The 23537-nt window shown below is 35.5% G+C and overlaps 4 protein-coding genes and 1 long non-coding RNA gene across 11 annotated transcripts; 1 reads left to right on the forward strand and 4 right to left on the reverse strand.

Moving 5' to 3' along the window:
* The first annotated feature begins 6758 nt into the window (after window positions 1–6758).
* Window positions 6759–8701, forward strand: LOC147937515 (uncharacterized). Its single transcript, XR_015565853.1, has 5 exons — window positions 6759–6880; window positions 6979–7084; window positions 7824–8035; window positions 8147–8304; window positions 8484–8701. It is a non-coding gene; the product is annotated as an uncharacterized LOC147937515 (long non-coding RNA).
* Window positions 8702–10849: 2148 nt separating this feature from the next.
* Window positions 10850–11530, reverse strand: LOC104773113 (defensin-like protein 1). The gene is made up of 2 exons (XM_010497659.2): window positions 11373–11530; window positions 10850–11199 (listed from the first exon to the last, which is right to left on the reverse strand). The coding sequence occupies exons 1-2, from the start codon at window positions 11434–11436 to the stop codon at window positions 11030–11032; spliced, it is 234 nt and encodes a 77-aa protein (XP_010495961.1). The 5' UTR covers window positions 11437–11530; the 3' UTR covers window positions 10850–11029.
* A 581-nt stretch (window positions 11531–12111) lies between these two features.
* Window positions 12112–13008, reverse strand: LOC104773114 (defensin-like protein 2). Its single transcript, XM_010497661.3, has 2 exons — window positions 12836–13008; window positions 12112–12503 (listed from the first exon to the last, which is right to left on the reverse strand). Exons 1-2 carry the CDS (start codon window positions 12897–12899, stop codon window positions 12334–12336), a joined length of 234 nt encoding a protein of 77 aa, XP_010495963.1. The 5' UTR covers window positions 12900–13008; the 3' UTR covers window positions 12112–12333.
* Window positions 13009–14141: 1133 nt separating this feature from the next.
* Window positions 14142–14979, reverse strand: LOC147937516 (defensin-like protein 2). 2 transcript variants are annotated; one of them, XM_087464099.1, is made up of 2 exons: window positions 14723–14979; window positions 14142–14506 (listed from the first exon to the last, which is right to left on the reverse strand). In XM_087464099.1, exons 1-2 carry the CDS (start codon window positions 14784–14786, stop codon window positions 14349–14351), a joined length of 222 nt encoding a protein of 73 aa, XP_087320225.1. In that variant the 5' UTR covers window positions 14787–14979; the 3' UTR covers window positions 14142–14348. The 2 variants fall into 2 exon arrangements, with proteins under 2 accessions (XP_087320225.1, XP_087320224.1); XM_087464098.1 differs by having other exon boundaries at window positions 14142–14518.
* A 1159-nt stretch (window positions 14980–16138) lies between these two features.
* LOC104773116 (protein CHROMATIN REMODELING 19) lies at window positions 16139–20177 on the reverse strand. Of its 6 annotated transcripts, none has more exons than XR_015565461.1 (13): window positions 20047–20158; window positions 19292–19912; window positions 18862–18979; window positions 18742–18782; window positions 18411–18661; window positions 18150–18330; window positions 17877–18062; window positions 17618–17791; window positions 17373–17531; window positions 17208–17285; window positions 16971–17107; window positions 16654–16858; window positions 16139–16514 (listed from the first exon to the last, which is right to left on the reverse strand). XR_015565461.1 is itself a non-coding variant. In XM_010497664.3 (13 exons), exons 2-13 carry the CDS (start codon window positions 19886–19888, stop codon window positions 16352–16354), a joined length of 2304 nt encoding a protein of 767 aa, XP_010495966.1. In that variant the 5' UTR covers window positions 19889–19912; window positions 20067–20177; the 3' UTR covers window positions 16139–16351. The 6 variants fall into 6 exon arrangements, 3 of the variants coding, with proteins under 3 accessions (XP_010495966.1, XP_010495965.1, XP_087320226.1); XR_015565459.1 differs by having other exon boundaries at window positions 16654–16864; XR_015565460.1 differs by having other exon boundaries at window positions 16654–16864; window positions 20067–20152.
* Window positions 20178–23537: the final 3360 nt, after the last annotated feature.

A 23537-nucleotide genomic window follows, 5' to 3' on the forward strand; every position in this document is an offset into this window, starting at 1 on the left:
GATGTTTGATTCCATGTTAATTCCTTGACCAGCTTGCTAGTCTCACCACCTAACATAGGGAATTCGGACTCAATGAATTGACAGTCCGCGTATCTGGCCTTGAATAAATCTCCTGTTAATGGCTCAAGATACTTTATAATGGTGGGAGACTCATATCCAACATATATTCCCGTCCTCCTCTGAGGTCCCATCTTAGTTCTCTGTGGTGGAGCAATAGGTACATAAACAGCACAACCGAATGTTTTGAGATGGGAAATGTCTGGCTCTTGACCCGTTAATAGTTGGGATGGTGAATATTTGTGTTCACTAGATGGCCTGACGCGTATGAGTTCTGCTGCATGTAATATTGCGTGTCCCCAAGCCGACACAGGGAGCTTCGATCTCATTAACAATGGTCGAGCTATCATTTGTATTTGTTTAATGAAGGACTCAGCTAGTCCATTTTGTGTATGGACATGTGCCACAGGATGTTCCACACTCACCCCCATGGACATACAGTAATCATTAAACGCTTGGGATGTGAATTCACCAGCATTATCTAGACGTATAGTCTTAAGTGGGAAATCTAGAAAGTGTGCTCTTAGCCTTATAATTTGAGCCAACATCTTAGCAAATGCTAGATTTCTTGTAGATAACAAGCAAACATGTGACCATCTGGTTGATGCATCTATCATCACCATAAAATATCTAAATGTCCCACAAGATGGGTTTATTGGTCCACATATATCACCTTGTATCCTTTCCAGAAAATGTAAAGTCTCTTTTGTGACTTTTACTGGTGATGGCCTTATAATAAGTTTCCTTTGTGCACATGCTACACAAGTGAGATGTTTAGGGATAACTTTTCTTACATTAAGGCTGTGCCCATTCGAACTTTTAATCAGTTTACGCATCATGTTCGAACCCGGATGGCCTAGCCGGTCATGCCATAGAGTGAATTGTTCATTGAACATTCTGTGCTTAGCCAAGTTAGCTTCTATCATATTAATCTTAGCATGGTATAAACCAGTGGCTAGTGCAGGTATAGTCTCTAGGACCTTCTTTTGTCCTTTTACAATTTCTGTAATGTAGAGGAACTCTTTAGTTCCTTCACCCTTGGTTTCAACATGATAACCATTTAATCTTATATCTTTAAAGCTCAATAAGTTTCTCTTAGAGCTGGGTGAGTATAAGGCATCAATTAATTCAATGTGTGTGCCATTAGGCAAAAATATGTGAGCCTGTCCGTAGCCCTCTATCAAGTTTGCTATACCCGCAATTGTACTAACATTGGCATTTTTCATGGTGAGGTTTATAAAATATCTTTTATCTCTTAGTATAGTGTGGCTGGATCCACTGTCCACCACTAGTTCACTCATATCCTCAACCATTTCAATATAAAACAACATTTTATGTTTTAATTTAATAAGGCAAATAATTTATAAAATAAATCCTTGAATTTAAACCAAATCAATTATCCAATACATAGAATAAATTAAATCATAAAAGCATAGAATTAAACCAAAATAAAAACCAAAAATTCATTCATCATCTTTGAGGCAATCGGAAGTCTCTAGGGAGTCATCATTCTCATGATCAAAGTATCCTTCATCATCGAGATGCACAAGGTTGACTTCTGGGTTTTTCTTCAAGATTTCTTGCTCGTACAAACAAGAGAAAAGACTTGCAAATGTTTGAAAGTTTCTTTCACGAATTCGCTGCTGGAGCAGTTTGTCATTGGTGTGAAAGGTTGAGAGTGTCTGATATATCATGGTTTTTACGGTTTTTAACCATGATATAAGTGTGCTTTTTGAGTCTTTTGGTTTGTTTCTAGGTTATTTGTGAGTCTTTACAGGTTATTTAGGAGTTTGATACGGATGGAACAATTTGGATCATTTTGGAGCAATTTACCGAAGGAAATCAAGTTGGAGTCGGATCATAGACCGAGCGTCGATCGACACCACACAAAGGAGCATCGATCGACACCCTTGCTGCCAACGAGAAAAGAGCCAAATTAGGAAGTTTTACAAATCTGCCCCAAAGTTTTCCATAATTGCAAAACAAGTCCCTGACGTGTTTTAGGACATATAAATAGTGTTTTTAGGTTTTCCAAACCCTCAAGTTTCATTCTATCAAGTTTTATTTTTCTGCAACCCTGTGAGATCTTGAGAGCTTTTGGGAGAGAGATCTGAACTGCTTTGAGAGAAGAATTCTTGAACTCCCTCTTTACTCTTTTAATTTCAATTGCTTATTATTCAGAAAGATGTTTTGTTCTTCATTGAATATGTCTGAGTAGTTTGCTTGTTAGGTTTAGGGTTTTTCACAGGGATTTTATGAATTATTAGATCTGATTATTTAGGATTCATTATCTATCTATATCTTCATCTTAGGTTGTTCTTCATATTAATCCTTGATTGGCCATCTAGAATTAATACTCTAGGAAAATAAATTGATATGAGAATATAATTGATTTTCCTGATAAAACCTTTTGATGAGCAAAATTATTTCTTGCAAAGAGATTTGATTTAATAATTTTGTGAACAATCTAAACCTGATTTTATTGCTGATTTTTAACCTAGAATTTTACAAAGAGATTTGGATTTTCTGGTTTTAAATTTAGATATTATTTGCAGTGAGAACTGATTTAATTTACAAAAGTGTTTAGAGTTCTAGATCTGTTCTTAATTGCTTGAATCCTAATTTATTGATTGATTTAATATTTCATATTTTCCTGAGAAATTCTCTAGACCTAGCTTTTTGATCTTCTGAATTTACAACAGCTTTATTTAATATTTTGCATTGCTTTTCTTTATTCAATTTAATTTTTTTAGCTTAATTATAAAACTCTATAATCCATTGTGTGTGATCTTGAGTCTCTGTAGAATCCGACCCCTAAGTACTACAGTGATCTCTTAATTTGAGAGAGTAGCTCTAGGGATTAATTTGAGCATATCAAATTTTGGCGCCGTTGCCGGGGACTCTTTTGATCTACCATTAGATTTGAGTTTTAGATTTTGTCTAAATTTTTCTTTTTATTTTCTACTTACACGTTTTTGTTTTTCTTCTCTTTGGTGTTTCAGGTGCATGCCTCCTAGACCTCATACAAGGAGCAACAAGTCTGGTCCTACTGTGAATTTGTCAAACCAAGAGTTAGGAAAACTTGAGCGTGAGAACAGAAAGGCAGCCAAATCTCTAAAGATGGTTAATACTATCATTCTGATGCGAGATGAGGATGGTGCTTTGAGGGATCAAGAGGGCCACTTGCGCAATGAGCAGGGCCAAAAGATTGATGTTGAGGGCAATGTGATTGCTGAAATTGATGTTGTCGACGAACCAGCTGATGGTGTCGACGGTGTCGATCGACACCAATCTTTAAGTTTTAGTTTTAGTTTTAGTTTTAAACATCATGCAATCCGATTTTAAGTTTTAGTTTCTAGAGATCTCAAGCTATGTTGGTTGTGTACTTGTTTGTTTTAGGATTTAATAGATTTAAAGTCCAAATTCGATTTTCGGGTTCTAAGGAGGTTTCGAGTTTCTTTACCTTAACACCAATACGGTCTGACCGGATATGATCTGGGAGCTAAAGACCTCAGATATCTCACGAACTTCAAACCTCGAACAGCTTCCCGTGAACCGCGAACAGCTTCCTTGCGAACCGCGAACAGCTCCTTGCGCGCGAACTCACCCCCGAAACCGCGAACTACGAACCTCGATAGGGTTTTGAGAAGAACTTGATCACGAGCTAAGGATGCTCGTGGATCAGCAAGAGAACTCGAGACAAAGAGATAAGTCTCGAAGGGGATGAAGAACAAGAGGCGGTTTAGGGTTTTAGGGAAGAAGAGAGAATCGGCGGCTGCCTTAGGGTTTTAGGGTAAGAGGCTATCGTGCTGATAACGTGTAATGAATATAGAGTTTAGGGATAAAGCTCTTGTGTATTCTTATTAATTAATCCCGAGGTTACACACATATATATAGTAGAGTACAAAGCCCTAAGCTTAAACCGACATAAGTAAGGAGTTGCCGAGAAGGCTTCGGCTCATGGGCCAAAGGTGTGTGCGGACCGAGTATGGCCGAGAGGCCGAGTCTCCATGGATAGTATATGGGCCAGTCTATTGAGTCCACTAAGTGTTTCACAACAACTTCATCATTATCAAAAAAAATTTAATTTATTTTTTAAACTACTTCATCATCATTATCAAAAAAAAATTTTAATATCTAAAATATTTTCCATAATTTTAATTTTAAAAATTTTAATTTATTTTCCATAATAAACTACTTCATCATCATTATCAAAAAAAACTTCTTAAATTTTTTTATTGATTAATATTTTCCATAATAAACTACTTCATCATTATCAAAAAAAATTCAATATCTAAAATATAAACAGTTATTTTTAAAAATAATTGTCTAACAATGATGAGTTTAATTATTTTGTGTTTATTTTTTTAATGTTTAATTAATTATTAATTAAGGGTATATGTTATTTATTTTATCTTAATTTAATTTTTTAGTTATTGATTAATATTATATATAATAAATTAATTCATAATTTTTAAAAACTAATCCAGAAAATTCTGAATATCTAGTTTACACATTATTTTTAAAAATAAAATTTTCAAATAAATTAATTTAATTATATTGTATTTAGTTTAATTTAATTTGTAATCAAGGACAAAATAGTCATTTAGTTCAGCCCATAAGGGTACATTTCAAAGACTTAAAAGATTTAGTATAGAGTTAAAATTACCTATTAAGATTGAGATATGTATTCTAATTTTTTCTTTAATTAATCATTATAGCTCAGTTGATTAAATAACTTATGTTTTCTTTCAAAGGTAACAGGTTTAAACCTCATGTTTTTCCTTTTTTATTCTATTTAGCAAAACAACGCCGTTTTGCAATTTAACTGAATTTGTTAACATTGACTTAATCCATTGTAGTTGACTTGACAACGTCTTTTACTCCCTCTGTTTCACAAAGAGTGTATTTTGACACATTTTCTTTGTTACAAAAAGAGTGTCATTTTATGTTTTCAACGCAGTTTTAAAAATTAAATTCTCTTTTTATCCCTATAATTTGAGCTAATTAATTAGAAAAAGAAAAATTTTAGTGCATTTATAAAAGGTAAAACAGAAATTTAGATAATTTTCTTAATTTGTGTGGATTATGTCAAAATGACACTTTTTGTGAAACAGATGGAGTATTTTGGTAATTTATCCTAAAAGTAATCAACAAAAATTTGTAATTTGTCCTGAAAGTAAAATTAAGTATTTATTTCACCATATGCAAAGTTCATGCTTTTTCAACACTTTTGGTAAGTTCAGGATTTTTATGACATTTTTACTATATATATATATATTAGATTTAATTTGATGTGTAATGAGAATATCATGAACAAGGTGTGTGGCAGTAACAATGCCGGAGGAGTCCGTCACAACTACCATCGGGGAAACCTTCGGTGCGGCAAACGTTAGCGCAGTTGTCTGCTCAACTAGGGTGGACTGAGATTATAGGACTCATTTTCATTGTAAAATAGTAGAATAGGGGACCAAAAATAATATTGGATCCATATAATAGGGTCCAATTTCGTTTTTATTTGTTTTAAAATGTGAAAAGGCCTATTTATGTACAAAAATGTCTTTAGAAACATGTTTAATGGGTCCAAATATTTTGAATTTCTTAGTATAAATTAGATAAAAGGCCAAAAAGAAAAATTTTGCCCAAGGGCATTCCAATATATTGAGCCGGGGCTGCACTCAAGCACGGTCCATCGAAATTTTGGCTCCTCGACCCACACATCCTTGCCTCCACCATGACCGGACTCATCCCTGAAAATCATATAAACCATAATCAATTCTCTTAGTTATAACCAAATGTCGAATAAGAAAAAAAGCAAGACACTGTATATATTGCTTCACAAGAATTATCATAGAATAATCTGAGTATCGGCATAAAATCTACTCTAGCTATATATCAAAAAAAAAGAAACAGAATATAACCAAATGAAGAGTTACAACACGTAGACGCATATTTGTTGTGTAGATAAGTACATATTTGACATGAGAATGAATAATGAGCCTGTAGAAGTAAGGAGCATGAATGATAGTAGAACGGCTGAGATTAAACGCAAAGAAAACTTCATTTTGAAAGAGAAATATTCAAATGTTTGGTTATATTTTGAAATTCTACAAAATATTAGTACTGGATTAAAAAGTAATCGTTTCAAAATATATAGAACTAGTTTTTCAAAGTTAATCCGTTTTTCTTAGTCCGGACTCTAAAAGGACTCGTTCACCTATGTACTAGTCAAACGTATTGTTCCGACCTGATTTTAAAAACTTTGCAAAAAGGAATTATCATCTTGAGAAAAAGCATGTCAAGAATTTCATACAGAAAATGAGAACGAATATGTTAATAATATAAAGGCAACATGCATAAGTCTATTTACTCACTAAAAATTATGTGGCTTTAACAAAACAAAAGATAAAACAACTTACTCGAATTCAGACATTCATAATGACTGATACTAGCTAGTATCAATCAAATTCTAGCTAGTATATATGTTAATGGAAAAACTCTTATGGGTAATCGACATCAAAATAAATATCACATCGAAAATTTCAACTTGGGAAATAGCTTACTACTACTTTAATCAATACAATAAAAGAAGAATGCGTTGCATTCCTGGTGTGACACATCAGCCTCAACATTGAAGCTGGTGTTGACACCTATAACCAATCAAATTATAACATTAATACACATCAGCTGGTTTTAGTCTTATGTGGACAAAGCAAAAAAGTAAAACGATACGTTTATTCAATCGATGCTTGATTTCTTCTTCTTCGTCGCCGTTTAGATGAAATTGAGAGATGCAGCCTAATCTCTTCCCATTCAGTTTTGGGTAATCCATTTCTCTTATCTAAACGAACTTGGTTATGGTGCTGAATTCGACAGCTCTAGGGTTTTCTTCTTTCTCCCTTTCTTATTATCTCAGGGTAGTGATGGGATGGATTTGTCTAAGGTTGGTGAAAAATTCCTCGGCTCTGTTAAATCTGTTACGTCGCTTGGTCTCTTACCTTCTGCTTCTTTCTCTGATCATCCTGAGGTAATTTCTAATTCATAACATCAATGGAGTTTGTTTTTAGGAGAACTGAAATTATTTTAAGTGTGGAGATTAAAAAATCCATCTTTTAGTAAATTCTTGCATGTGTTGCAGTCTTGCCACTATGTAAGCATTAATTTTTAAATCTCCATTTAGCTTTCTCGACAAAGCAACGAAATTGTCATCTCTACTACCATTTCTCCGACTTGAGAATTGAGAGATGGATGATAAACTCCGATTTGTTAACTTTTTTTTTTTTATAGTTCTCAGTCACTCTCGTCGTCCTCAATACTTGTGTTAAACTTCAATCATCCTCTATCTATTCATTCTCATTTCCTAGATTTTTAGTACAATAGCTTGATCCAGAATATTAGATATGATGTGATTTGTTTAAACATTGTTATGGTATGTTACAATTGAGGTTCTTTAAGGGTTTATGATTAGGGTAAATTCAAAAACTGGGTTTACAAGAAGAGAAAACTGGGTTCCAAGTAGCCTCATTGGTATTGCTTTGGGTCTTTATCTATTATGTTTTAAGATAAACCAAAAACTGGGCTTATCTGTTGACATTAAAGAGTAACTAACATTTCGAATGCTGGTCCATTGTCATTTTTCTCAATTGTTAATTGCATATGTGTGTTTAGCACTTGACTTGTTTTACATGTTGGTCCTATTTCTCTGGCTATTTTCCCTCCAAAAAATCATGATTTCTTACTTATGCTTATATTTTGTCCTTATACAGCATTACCGTGAGAACATGATGATGTGGGTATTTGGCTATGGCTCTCTTGTGTGGAACTAATGATTTCACTATGATGAGAAAGTGTTAGGGTTCATCAAGAGATATAAACGTGTCTATGACTTTGGTAACTCTATAGTCTTTGGTTAACGCTTTCACTATGAAGCCGCAATACAAGTCACAAACCAAACCATAAGTGTTTAATTAACCAAACCGTAAGTGTTTAATCTGAGTTTAGTCTAGAGCATAGTATTTAATGTCTGGTAGATATCTCCTTTGGTTTAATGGTATTGAGAAGCAGTAACATGCTTTGCCTTATTACCCAGGTGGGGTTCAAGATGTTCTTAGGGGTCACTGCATCAGTGACAAGCTGGGACGCATATGAGGCTTGCTGCAGTATAATCTTGGAGGACTTCCCAATACTTGCCAAGGTCTTTACTACTGCAATGTCTTAAGTGGAGTCATTAGAGGAGCTTTGGAAATGGTCAGTCTCCTTTTTATTCCCATTTTTTTGTTACATAAAAAGGCGTTTTTCAAACTTCTCATCAAAACAGTCTCCCTAGAAACTTAAAAGAAACTTCTCTTACTCCTTAATTACCAAGTGTAGAAGAATATTTTTGGGCTGAGTGCTTATGTTCTTATATCCATCTCCACAATGAACAGGTTTCGATGACATGGACGTGTGATGTTCTTCGAGGGGATGATGCTTATGAGTTGCAGGAGAAGCTACTGAAACAAGTCGCAGAGGAGTACAACGATGATGAACAATTTGTTCAAAATTACAAATTTGTGTGAGGGAACAAACTGAATGTAACTACAATAGACTACAATAAAACCCAATACGAGCCAACTTTTTTCTAAAGACCAAATAACCATTTAGCTTGTGATATGAGCGTTTAGTGGAGCAGCCGAGCAGCCGGTTGCTTCTATACCATATACACGATATACTTGTGAGTTGGTATGTATCTTTTCAAATAATGTTGGCCGAGCAAACAAGTTAAAGATAGAAACTTCGATTAGTGTGGTTTGAAAAATTTGTGTGTACTCAATATGGTTTTAAAAATGTAAATATGTGTCTAAGCAAAAACAAAATTAAACATAGTGCATATAGTTAATCAAACGATATATGTATATTTATATGAAGCATTCATTGCATACGTCATTGAATTCTCTTTAACAAATATGTCCCAACTTAAATTTCACTTGAGAGCATACCATAAACTCGATATTATCTCACGCTCAAAAGTATTCATCATTTTCATTAATTCTTCCAATTCTACAGTTCAAGATATGCAAACATTAACAAACAACAGTTAAAGAGAAATCAAAACATCTTCAGGCAATAATATAAATTTGCTAATGTATCTAAAAGATTTAAACAATTTTAATTTAATTATGATTGCACAGATAAAACAAATATAAAATGAAAAAATCATCCAAAAACAACCCGCGGCGTAGCGCGGGTATCAACCTAGTTGTATTAAAAGTAGTAGTTAAAAGTATGAAACAGTTATATATTGTGCATGTAGACTTAGACTTTTTCATGCATGGGTAAAATGGAACACTTCTGAAAACTAGAGTCCACCTATTAAATTAAGCTATTTGAATGAGAGTCTCATTGATGAATCATCAAAAGCTCTGCCTCGGTTGTGTTTTCTTACTGAAAACAAACGTTCACCAAGTTTTTGTATGGTTTTGTGTAAGTTACGAAGTTTTCCCTAATTACATTAATGTTTATATTATTACCAAAGCTCCCCTTTGGGTTTTACGAAACCATTGGTGAACCAAGAACCTAATTAAATGAACCCATCTGTCCAACCAGAACAGGTGGAGAATTTATTACTCGGACTTGTAACTTTGTTGTGACTGCATATCAGCATATGCATTGATTGAGTGGCGGAACCAAAACTTTTTTTAACCTGTGTCGAATCTTAATTAATTTGTTTTTCATAAATACGGTATATTAAACCAAAGACCGAAAGACGTTAGTAAAGACGCAAACGCAAGTTCTTTTTTTTTGTCGTACTGTGCGAGTCAAATTTGACGTTTCTTCGAAAAAAAATTAAAATTAGTTGGCCTTATGTTATTACATAAAAGTATGTTATGAGTCTTAGTTATTACTTATTAGTAAAATGGACTGTTTTAAGTAAATTTTATTTCATGGACCTTTTAGTACTTCTTACAGTTGAACAAAAACATTGGGCTATAATTAATGGGATGTCAAAAATGAAAATGTAGTAGTGGGTTCAATAATAGCATGCAAATCCATAAACTCTTTAAGGAAAAATCCAAATTAATGGTGGGTCAATTGAACCCCATCCTTCTACATAGGTCCGCCAGTAAATAATGATTCTTAACGAACGGTCATTACTACTCAAGCCTGTGATTTCTCTCATGCACTAATCCAAAATCCAGGTCGGTCTCAGCACAGTAGGCATTTTGCCCTTATAGCGAGGTATCAAACACTTAACTTTTTCTTTCCTTTTTTTCGGCAGACTTAAAATCATTTATCATATAAAACGAACGATTAGTAAACTTCGCAAAGACAAACCAAATTGATTCCCTTTTTTATTAAAAAAAAAAATATTGTCATGAACGCACTTTATTATTTGTTTTAGTTTTTTCTACAGCTACGTTTATGTTTTATTTAACAATACGATTACTACAAGCAGTACATGTGTATAGTTCTAGTACAAGTTGTACAACACCAAAGACACGTGTGGTAAGTAGCTAACGCTCCATTTTATTACTTTTTTTTTTGTATGAATCCATTTTGTTACTTTGCACTAAAGAAAAAAGATTAGATTAGTCGTCGTCGTTCCATATGATATTCACTTGATTTGTTATTTAACGAGATACTTTTTTGATTAACCAATCTAAGTTGATAGTACTAATGTTCCGGAATATTCATCAGCGCAGATAATTCTATTTAATTGGTTCTCTAATTTCTATTAGTCGATAGTACCCTATCTGTTTTTATTCGTCGCATTAATGTGATTTACATTGTCGAACAAAATAGATTCAAATCCTTAATAAATAAAAAGCCATTAGTCGATTTAACATTACATTAAGATCGGAAACACAAACCAAAGACTTATTTTAGAACACACCACACGCTCACACGTACGGTACGACATGGTACAGTACGAAAGATTAGATAAGAAGAAGACAACGGTTGGATCGAAGATTGACTTATGAGAATCGATGGATCAGCAATGTCTGGTGCAGAAACAACGACGACGGAATCCACGGCATTTACCTCCGGAGAAGCCTTCGTTGTGGCACACGTTTCCGCAGTTGTGTCTGCTCACACATGGACCCCTGAACCTATGGCTCTTTGACTCACATGTGCGTGCCTCTACCGTGACTGGACCCATCCCTAGAGAATATTAACATACACAAGAATTATAATATGTGAGTTTTGCTTTAGAATAAGTAAGAGAAAGTTACGACCAACCATAAAGATGACCAAATGACGAAATATGAAGATACAATTACGTAAATAGTCGCATGAATATGGGAAAAGTTAGATATTATGTTTGAGTAATGAACCTGTGGCGACGAATATCATGAACATGAGGAGAACAGCTGAGATCAAACGCATAGAGAGTTTCATTTTGAGACAGAGAGAGAAGAGATATGGAAAGAAGAGGTAAGTGTAGGTTTGCTAATGAGGAAGGTGGCACTATATAAAGGGACTAAAAAGGTATAAGAACGCTCGAGATAATTAAAATTTAATATATTACATATATAAAATGAACTTTTAAGAAAAGAAAACGAATATCTTTTAATTCCATTATATTCACTTTTTATTTTTTGCCACTGAGGTGTGACGACGACTTGTCGTTTCTTTTTTTCTTTTTAGTTTCATGCTTTTCATATATTGGAGTTTTTTTTCTTTGGAACTTTGCCGATAGATTTCCTTTACCGACACTCTTGTAAATGTAATCTTTGGTCTTTGGTCTTAAATAACGATGACAAGACACGCAGAGAGTTCGAAGCAAATAAGTAAATAATTGAGTTAGTGAGATAGTCAGATACCGAAGAGCCCACACTGACCGTCGCCAATGCAAAAAGTAAAACTAAGTGAACAATTTTACAGGGTGAATAAAGTGAAATTTTTGTATGTTGTTCGGTCTGTCCTAAGCCTCCGCTACTATACTTGCATCCTTGATAGATGATGCAAGTTCTGGCATAAACTGTATCTCTTCAAACAAAACATTATGGACATAATTCCATGATTAACTTGCATGGTTTATTTGCAAAAATGTGATTAACATGCATGTACTGGTTATCAGAACAGATTTGAATCCTTTATTTTTTTAAAAAGAAGCCATTATAGTTTACTCAACGTTACATTAAAACTGGAAACACACAAAACCAAAGACTTATTCAAGAACACAATGAACACACACATGCACAGTACAACATGGTACTATACGAGAGACTAGACAGAAAGAAGAGTAAGTAAAGACGATACTGGATCGAGGATTGAGTTACGAGACTAGATCGTTCAGCAATGTCTGGTACAGAAGCAACGACGACGGAATCCACGACAATTGCCTCCTGAAAAGCCTTCATTGTGGCACACGTTTCTGCAGTTTGTTTCGCTGAAGCATTTACCCTTGAACCTATGGCTCTTTGACTCACACGTGCGTGCCTCCACCGTGACTGGACCCATCCCTAGATAACAAAAAAATAACTTAATTAGTAGTTTAGTACTGCTATAGCCTAGTTTCATGTCCTCATGCATGTCGCATATTACTTAATCTTTAAAGCAATTTATACAAGAATTTGAATATAATAGCTAGTTAAGATGTCAACAGTATTTAATAAATAAAAAAGACCACTTAAAATATTAGCATCTTCACCAGAACAGTCGGTATTAACCACATATATTGAATTTTTTCATAAAGGGAAACCATAAATATATATGATGTGTTATCATAACCAAATGACAAATAAAGAAGAAATGGGTAGCAAAGTTAGATATTAGGCAATGAGTAACGACGAACCTGTGGCCACAAATATCATGAACAAGACAAGAACGGCTGAGATCAAACGTATAGAGAGCTTCATTTTTAGAGAAAAGAAGAGTTGAGTAAGAGAGAGACAGCTTTGGAAAGAAGTGAGTCTGTGAGTGTGTAGTTTGCTAATGAGGAAGATGGCACTATATATAGGGACTAAAGAGATAATTGATTAGAATATTAGATAGTTGCGTTTTAAAGTATTTTTTAGATATTTTTGGGTAAATATCGTCTTTATCTTCATTTGAATTTTTAAAACAGTCCTGACATTTGTAAATATCGTCTTTTTTATTGCTTTTCACATTTTCTTTGCTTTGTAATTTTGTCGATTTGTATTTTGCTTTACAGCTGCTGCCATAAACGTTAATTTGGTCCTTAACGCAAGTGACACGATGCACCGAGAACTCCTACCGTTTCGACAAGTCATCGTTGAACCAATAAAACCAAATTCTATTTCAGAAAAAACGTATATAAAAAGAAAATTAAAAATAGAGTTAGTCAAAATATTGTGGAATCCACAATAGTAGTGGCCACATCAGAAGTAACGACAAGAGGAATAGTCAAGCATAAGTCAAGTAGTTTTGATACCAATATGAAAACATTACTAGCTAGTTGTATAAACTTAACATTTGGTATTTTCGAGAGGATTATTGGTTCTATGATTTTAATGGATTTGGAAATCCAAACAAAAATCATGTGTTATTCAATCATTGATTTTAAAATACTTATCAAAATGATGTGTTATTGGTTCTATGATTTACAAATACTTTGTTAAAATCTCATGTTATTCATTTAATGATTTGTTTTTGGATTTCAAAATTCGTAATATGTTTTAAATGGATTTGTATGGATTTGAAAGTGTAAAATAGAAGGATTCAAATCCAAGGATAAAACATGTTATTTCAAAATCCATGTATTTTGATTTCTAGAATTTACAATTTCATATGGATTTAGAAATCCATGTATATCCACTGTAACAAAGTACTAAGATTTGTGTTATCAGACAAAAAATAACTAAAATTTGTTAGAAAGTTACACTTTGTTACTCCTTGCTATCTCCACCAATTAACATCCACGAGTATAATTTTGTATCGCATACACACTCCACGCTTCATTCTCTAGAGATGGTTCGAATTGTTGTGGCATCCCAAGATATATGTTCAAGTTTTTATCTTTTTTATTCGATCAGAATTCTCTTCAATGTGAAATATGAAACTGATGCGTCAAATAATTCTCAAACGGAATGTATAGCATACTTGTAGTTGTAACAATGGGCTTAACTTGTAGATAAAGGTTATTAGAACATAGATTCGAATACTTTAATTACTAGAACAAAAAACCTATTGGTTTTTTAACATTACATTAAAATCGGAAACAGACGAACCAAAGACTTATTCGAGAACACACACACATGTACGGTACGGCCATGGTACCGTACGGAAGATAAGATGAGAAAGAAGTAACACACACGACGATGGATCGAAGATTTAAGTTATGAGAATCAGCATTGTCTGGTGCAGAAGCAACGACGACGGAGTCCACGGCAATTACCTCCGTCAAAGCCTTCGTTGTGGCACACGTTTGCGCAGTTTGTTTCGCTGAGGCATGTACCCTTGAACCTATGGCTCTGTGACTCACAAGTGCGTGCCTCCACAGTGACTGGACCCATTCCTAGACAACATTAGCACTTGGTTTAGACCATAGCTAGCTTAACTTTCGAAGTGACTACAGTGAACTATTATAAAAGTTGCTTTGCTAGATAAACCACAAGAACTATCGATAGAAACCATAAATAAGACGTAGGCTATCTGTGTGCATATGATAGATTAGATTTTTTTTTGTCGAAAATGATATATTAGATTATAAGAAACAAACCTGTGGCGACAAAAATCATGAACATGATGAGAACAGCTGAGATCAAACGCATAGAGAGCTTCATTTTCAGAGAGATAGAGAGACTAAATATTTTTAGAGTTTGCTCAAAAAAAAAAAAAAAAATTTAGACTTCAAGTGTGTTGGTAATGAGAAAAATCAATGGCACAACTATATAGAGAGTAAAGAGGTGTAATCAATGATTTTCTTTTCACATATGGAATAATAATTTATTTTTATTTTTGGAGGTATTCACTTTTGATTTTAACAAGAGTGTTGTGAATTTGACCATTTATTTGCTTTACCGACACTTTCATGAATGTAAAATTCTGGTCCATCATGTAAGGTGTGACAAGACACGCCATAGGCATTCTACCGTTTCGACAAGTCATTCTCCAAATTGATCAATAAAACCAAAATTTGTTTCAGAAAGAAACAAAAAAACGTATATAAAAGAAAAAAAGTAAATAATTAACTCAGTCAGATTTTGTGGAATTCACAATGATAGTGGCCACGCAAAAAAGGTAACAACAAGTGGAATAGTCACGGATAGAGGCTTTATCGTACCTAAATGAAAAAAAAATAACATTACTGGTTGCATAAAATAAAAATTGGGTGTTGTCAAAATAAAATTATAATTTTTCTTTTTTACAAACAAAATAAAATCATAATATGTGGCTATAATAATACTGCTAAATGCAATAGTTTTTTTTAAAAGGAGAAATGTTTTTTTTTTTCAAATTATTATGGCAGACAAAAGCTGGTTGCTTTCTCTTTATCATGTGACTTTAATAGTTGTACACGACGATTTTGTTTTCTCACTATACATATTGCAACAAGGTTCCGGTTGGCCCTAGTTCCCTGGTTCAAATTCAAGTTTTGAATGTACATGTCTACATGAACACCTTCAAAACGTGCCTTGCCAGTTGCTAAAGATAATAAAAACTACTCTAGTATGGTCTTATTGATTTTTACTTGAGTTACTTTGCATACCATTACCAGATTGAATGATTCAATCGTATAATATAGTGATCATTAAGTAATAACTATGTGACTGGCCTTTTTTTTTCAGACATTCTTTGAACCAAGTCCCAATTAGAGCTAGTTCTTTGTTAGGATTCAGAAAAAAGACAATGAGAAAACAATCTACTGAGATTTGTGTATTAAACTCTTAATATGAATTACGGCTCGAGAGCTTTAATCATGACGAGAGGTATCCACTTTTGACACCAACACTTAAAAGCTAGGTCACGTACTCCTTTATGCAATCTTTGATGAGCAAAGAGACCCACCTATCCTGATGGTTCACTTCATCGGATCACTGTGACACGCCACCAATCAAATCCACATTTATCGTCCATTTGTCTTTACTCTGAATTGGTTTTTCAAGTAGAATACTGTAGATGCAAACACAAAACATTGTTTGAAACAATTGAGACCTTTAGGTCTGAAGAAGGAAGTTTTGGGTTCTTGATTTACATGCGGGAGTAGAAGAAATATAACTATTGTGATCTAATGATAACCTCTCAAGTCTAATAGCTAGTGTTACACTTTGTTTCCAATAACACATTAACTTTGTTTCTTGGCTAATTTTACCTCAAAACAAACATAACAAAAAGGTAATAAATAATGTTATCCCATGAGAAGAGAAGCAAGAATCTCTCCCATGGTTTTCTCAGGCGTGTCTCCATCGTCATCTACGTGAACTCCGGATTCTAAAACCGCCGCATCAAGAACAAGTTTCCGCTTCGCAATCTCGTAGATGTTCTCATCAACCGTCGATTTAGTCACCAGTCTGTACCAGCATTGCCAGTGTTATTACAGATAATGGTGAGTATAGACTAGTGACATAAATCAAACCCAATCAAATATATTAACTCAAAACCAAACTATAAAATTAAAGAATGAGGAGGATATGGTTTTAAAGCTCAAACCTGAAGATAGTGACTGGTTTTGTTTGACCGATACGATGGCATCGATCTTCAGCTTGTCGGTCAATCTGTGGATTAAAATCCATATCGTGAATTATTACTGTATCTGCCCCGGTTAAATTCAGACCTTGTCCACCTGCTCGAGTTGACAACAGGCAAGCGAAGATCGATGTATCGTTGTTGAATGTGTCGACTATGGTTTGTCTATCTGTGACTTGAGTACTGTATGAAACAAAAAAAATAAAAAATGACTTTAAGCTTCTTCCTTTTTGCAGAATCATAAAAAAAAATGACAATTTACTACTCTTCTTTCTATTTACCTGCCGTCAAGTCTTCGATATGTAACGCCAATTACATCTAGCGTCCATTCTAAGATATCAAGCATCGATGTCCATTGACTAAAAATTAGAACCCGATGGCCGGATTTCTTCATTGTAGGGAGAAGCTCAGCTAATGTCTGATAAATAAAAGGGACAGTTAGATCGCTAACGAGGTTAATTATACTTATTCGGTTTTCTACAAAGAAGACTTTTAAGAATGAAGAAGAATATACTTACCCGACATTTTGCTGAGAGCATCACATGTTTGTCTGAGAGAGTTCCTTTGGTATCGTTAACTCCAAATTGGAACAAAAGCTATGGAAAGAAACAAGTTAGCTTGTTAAACTGCATAAGATGTTTGTTTATGGATTTTGAATAGCTTTTGGACAGGAGAAAATTTACCTGGTGGATACGGAAATCGTTGTAACCCTTAACTTCTTCGATGACTCTTTCCAAGGAACATTCAAATCCAAATGCACCAATTGGGTGCAATTTCCTGGAGATGCGAATGACGTCCTCGTCGCTGTATATTCGCCTAATTAACAATGGATGATTTGCAATCTGGACCATCAAAATTTAGTAAGACATTAAGAATAGACTCATTTGGCACAAAGGGGACTGTATTAGTAGTAGCTGAAAATGACTACCTTCCGGAATTGAGTAAAATAGTTTGAAATTTGACGCTTTGGAAGTGCCTTGGCTAAAGAAGTCAAGGATTTTGATGAAAGCTTCACAAGCCTTGCTTGAGAAGCAGCACGATATTCCTCTATGGCTTCTTTATATGTATCTTCCTGCTTTTTCTCCATTAATACATACTCAACCTGCATTGGATTGATGAGAAATTGATTGAGATTTGCAGCTTATAGATTAATAATATATTGTACTCAATTGGGCGTAGACTCATACCCGTTGTATCTTCGGAACAAGTTGCTGCATGACATCGGATTTTAAACGCCTCAAGATGAAAGGACCTAGAATAGATTTCATTCGAGTAATCAGCTCAGTATCTTCTGCATTCAACAACTTCTTCAAGTCAACATTCTCTGTAGTAAATATATCAGGCAACATGAATTCCAGAAGCGACCATAGTTCCTGCATAGACACATGCAAGGATAATTATTCTATATCCTCAATACTAGTTAATTAGATCTTGAACATATGAAAGAAACCAAACCATACATGCAAATCATTTTGCAGAGGCGTTCCTGTAAGCATAAGACGCTGGTTTGCGTTTCTGGCCACAGACATCAAATTTTTCCACCTGTAACTATTCTTATCCTTTAAAGCATGCGCCTCATCCATCAAAACACAGCTCCAACGCCATCGTTTTAGTACTTTTCGGTCATCTTTCTGTTGTTCACTGTAAAATTCCAACATCTGTGAGTAACAGGAAAAGCCAAAAAGCAAGTACGGAATCAAGAGAGTAGTGCCAAGTTTCACCTATGCCGTTCAAACAGAGAGTAACAGACAAGAAGCACATTGAATGGTGGTGGCTTCCCAGCTTTTGACAAAGAATTCAATTCTCTTGAATAGGCAGCTCTCGCAGCCCCATGGTATTGAAGTACAGTAAATGATGGACACCATTTTCTAAGTTCTCTCTCCCAGTTTTCCAAGACAGAGGCAGGGCATACAATCAAATGAGGACCAGGGTCATTGTGTAAGTGGTTTAAGAGGGTTAAATAAGTGATTCCCTGAAAATGAGAGCGACATTAGTATTGATAAGATAAAGAAACTAAGACAACTCATCCAGTAATAACAGAGTACAATGCACCTGAATGGTCTTTCCAAGACCCATCTCATCAGCTAGAATGGCTACAATAAACAGAAATGTCAGTTGCAAAGTGACATTTACGCTAAAGAGTTTAACAGGTCGAAACAAGTAAATATTTACCTCCTTCAATTCCTTTCTTATACAACAGAAGAAGAAAGTTAACACCAACCAACTGGTACGGCTTGAGTATAGGCTGGAAATCAGAATCCTCTGCTTTACAGGCTTCATCAATATCATTCTGTGATCATCACATAATCAACACCAAAAGTATATGAGTTAAGTTAACAAGACGGTAAACCCTAAACCAACCAATCAAAGAATGCCACAACATACTAATCAAACTCTAATTTCCAAATGGCTAAGGAACACATTCTAAGTCATATCTCAAAGCAAACTACTTTCTAACTGAGTCATGCAGACAATAAAAAATCCAGCAAAGTTAGTTGTATGCATGAATAGAACAGCAAAAAAATCTTCAAAACCCAGTTAACAGAAGCTTCAACTTCACCCAAATTCGAGCAAACACTTAAAAATATAGAAACTTAAGTACCTGAGTGACAATCCTAACAGTGGAAGTTTCAACTTCAGAGTATCTATCACAAGTAGTACCCCCAGAAGATGTACCATAAAGCTCCTTCCTAAGATCCGCTGAGATTTTAGCACACTTTTGTAGTGCCTTCCCAACAACATCTTCATCTTCACCTCTCCTCCCGCCTCCTCCTCCTCCTCTTCCAAATTCTTCCTCACTAGCACTACTCTCAGCTTCATCACCAAACCCATCATCACTAGCTTCTTCATCTTCAATGACAAATCTCCTACCAACTCTAGCAGCTCGCATCACAACCTTAGTCTCTTCCACTTCCTCTTCCTCCTCATCCTCCAACAACAAATCCTCACCATTCACAATCTTAACCTCCGAATCCGAATCACCTAAATCCTCAATCTCAACACAATCACCATCGCTGCTGTTGCTCTCATTCGTCGCCGTCGCTGAAGGTCTCCTGAACGCAAAAGACTCAATCGAAGGCGAAGGGTTTGACGGAGGACGAGTCCTCTTCGGAGTCCTTGGTCGTTTAAGAACTCGCGAAGCGTTAAAAGAGTGCTGCGACCACTCTTCCTCGGAGATTTCGTCGAAATCGCGCTTCATCCTCGGAGAATTGCGAATATCTTACTGGATCGAAAAAAAATTGAAAGAGAAAAAAACAAATTCACATGAAGAAAAAATCGAAAACCCTAGATTGATTGAAGTGACTATTGCATCGAATTGGAGAAGAAGAAGAAGAAGAGAGATATTTATTTAATTACGCCATTTGTGTTGTTATTACTTCGAGTTTCGCGGAGAAAGGGGAAAGGTCAGAGAGAGAGAGAGAGAAGGAGACTCGATAACCAAACGAACGTAGGTGTTGCTCTCTCTTTACAAAAGAGCGGCATCCTCTAATAGCTAAGCGCGCGGACGCATTGTTTTTATGGGCTGAACGGATTCCTTTACTAGGCCCAATGGAACGAATGGGCTTTTAACAATTCATAAAAACAATCGGTTTATTCGGGTTTTCTGGCTCTTGGTTTTTTTAGTTTTCCGGAATTTTTTAGTTGTGGACAAAATGTCACCGAATGAATTCATGAAAAGTTATAAAATATGTTTAGCTTGTTCAATTGCATAACATGTTTGTTTATAGAAATTGTTAGATGCATACATTTATAGAATATTTCTAACAATTTCTCAAGTTTTTATATACACATTTTACATATTTTATTTTTATAAATTAATTATTTTTATTTTTTCCTTCTCTTTTAAGATCCATTTCAGTAATAATAATTTGTATTTTTATCATCATCATTAATGATGGTATAAAATAATTTACAAACTATATATTCATAATCATTATAGCAGTCTGATATTATTGTGGTTTTTTTTTTAATTCCAAAACAAACTAAAACCTATTCTATATGTTTTTTCCTGCACACTTTTTATATATTAATCTTTTTATATATATATTTGTTTCCACTATAAACGAGAAACGTTTCATACTTGTTTCCTACAGTCACACAATTTATATTTCTATGAGTGCAAACATCTCTGCAACTGCAAATCAAGCTTGGATTTTGCCGTAAATTTTAGTCAACACCATTCATTTATTGTTTAAGAAACTCTGGCCATGGAGAAAACGATAAAGACTCATATCTAGATCGAAACCAAAGTTCAGGTTAGTCTTCCATGTTTTTTATGTTCATAAAATTGTAGTTATAGTATCTCTGTTTATTTTGGGATCAACATACACCTTGCTTTTGTTTTTCTTCGATGGATTTAACAATTAATGTGTGGCTTCTTCGATGGAGTACGACAGTTATTTAGAAATTAATTTTTTTTTTAACAACTTTGAAATTTCTTTCATGTTTTTATAAATAATAACCCTCAAAATAACATTTGTTTAGTGGTAAAGATATAATTTATTTTAAATATTATGTTAATATAATTAAATTGTCTTAAACTATACTTAGGGGAGAATTACTTATTTCTTTAAATTGTCGTATTGCTCCAAATAATATGCAAACATGAAAATAAGAAATAGGAAAAGTGTCATTAAAACCATAAACTTTCAAATTTTGGCCATTTAAACCATGAACTTTGTTGTAGACTATTTAAAACATTAACTTTTGTTGACTAGCTTTTTTAAATATGAAATTTCGTTGACCAAGCCAAAAAAGACATGATGTTAAATTCGATAATTGACCTACTAACAAACGTGATGGAGTTGCAGAACCGGTTACGAGGAGGAAGTCTAACCGAAGGCAGATTCCAAACCGGAAGTATTTGAATTAACAACGGTTTGTGTTTTGAATAAGTCTTTTTGCTTCAGTTCAAGTCAATAACGAGAAAGGTGTGGTTTCCCTGAGATTGAGGAACCAGCTTTCCACTCTCCCATTTCCTAGTTTGTAGGAGTCGTAACTCCATCTCTTTGTTTCATCGTTCTATTTAAGATAATGAAAAAGCCAAAAAGAGGCAATCTTAATTGCCCAAACACTTGTGTTCTGCTTTACGTTCTTGTTCTGTTTCTGAGACCTATCATTTTGGTATCAGAGCGGGGCTCTTTCCTGTGTTTTCATCAAACACCCATCACTCATACGTCATCATTTCACCCGTTACCACCAGAAACTCCAGTAAGAAGCCTGTGACGAAGGTTTCGACGGAGGACTCAATGTCTAACAAAGAGAGGCTTGACGCTCTGGAGTCCAGCCTCGGTCTGGTGCAGGATGACCTGCAGAAGGCCACCAGCGGCATGATCGATAAATTCAAGGGCATGGAAGTTGCCTTTGATGAGAAGCTGATGAGTATAGAGACCTCTTTCCAACGTTCCCTACAAGACTCCGTGGAACAAATGAAAGATCTGGTCAATCAACTTTGTGCTGGGGGAGGAGGGACAGCGATGAGTACCCATCGGGGCGGTGGGATTCAACGTTACGAGCAGCCCAATCAAGCTCAACATCGTCATGTCAAGCTGGACCTTCCTCGTTTTAATGGGGGAGATCCCACAGAATGGATAAGCAAGGCTAAGCAGTACTTTGCTTATCAAGAGATTCCTGAAGAGCAGAAGGTTAGTTTTGCATCTTACCACCTCACTGAAGAAGCTAATGAGTGGTGGCAGGCTACCGCTAAGAAACTCGGCCTCAACCCTCTCCACACTAACTGGGAGGTATTTGAAGAGGAGATGCGGATTCGATTCAGACCCACCGAAGGAGAGAATTTTCATGCTGCGTTGTCGAAGATACGGCAGACCGGGACACTGCGTGATTACCAGAGGGAGTTCGAGAGGTTACAAAATAAGGTGAGCAATTGGTCGGAGGAGGCTCTTGTGGGAACCTTCTTGGGAGGACTGAACGATGCCATTGCCAATCATGTTCAAATGTTCTCACCAACGACACTGAAAGACGTCATTAGACTTGCAAGGCTCAGTGACGAATTGCAGCGGCAAAAGAAGGTGTTCCAGCCAAGATCATACACCGCTACTGTTTCGTCTAGCCCTAGAACGACTCTATTGAATTCATCCCCATCAAATCTGAGCCCCTCAAGAAATTCACCAATGGCAACACCGAAGAAGCTAAGTTGGGAGGAGCTCAAACGAAAAAGAAGTATGGGTCTGTGTTTCAGCTGCGATGAGCGCTACACCCCTGGGCACAAGTGCAAGAAATCTCAGTTATTACTCATGGAAGGAGAAGATGATGTTGATGAGGACGAGGAATTCATGGACACCCACGAGACAGTGGAACCGGAGATATCATTACAATCTCTCACTGGTTGGGGTTCGCTGAAGACATTAAGGGTTGGCATCGAGATTAATCAGCGGAAACTGGTAGCCCTAATAGATAGTGGAGCGACACATAACTTCATCGGAGAAAGAGAAGCTAATCGATTGGGGTTGAAATTGACACCAACAACCCCGTTCAACGTCCGGGTAGCTGATGGTCACCCATTGCGGTGTAGGGGCGCCTACCGGCAGATAACCATGGAGCTAGCCGGTGAAGCTTTTGTCGTCGATTTCTATGGACTTCCTCTCTCAGGGCTCGACGTCGTTCTGGGGGTCAGCTGGTTGGAGACATTGGGGCCGATAATCTGTGATTGGAAAGCCCAATCTATGAAATTCAAATGGGCTGCCAAGGAGATTGAAGTTAATGGACTGCGAAAAAAGCCCATTGGAAAAGCCCCATCCGAAGAAGTGGAGAGAGAAGCGAGAGAGGGCCAGTCGATTTTTGCTCTTACGATTCAGACGATGGAGGGAGAAGCCGATTCACAGCAGCGA

Source organism: Camelina sativa, chromosome 9 (assembly GCF_030686135.1).
Source record: "Camelina sativa cultivar CO46 ecotype springtype chromosome 9, ASM3068613v1".
Classification (NCBI taxonomy): Eukaryota; Viridiplantae; Streptophyta; class Magnoliopsida; order Brassicales; family Brassicaceae; genus Camelina; species Camelina sativa.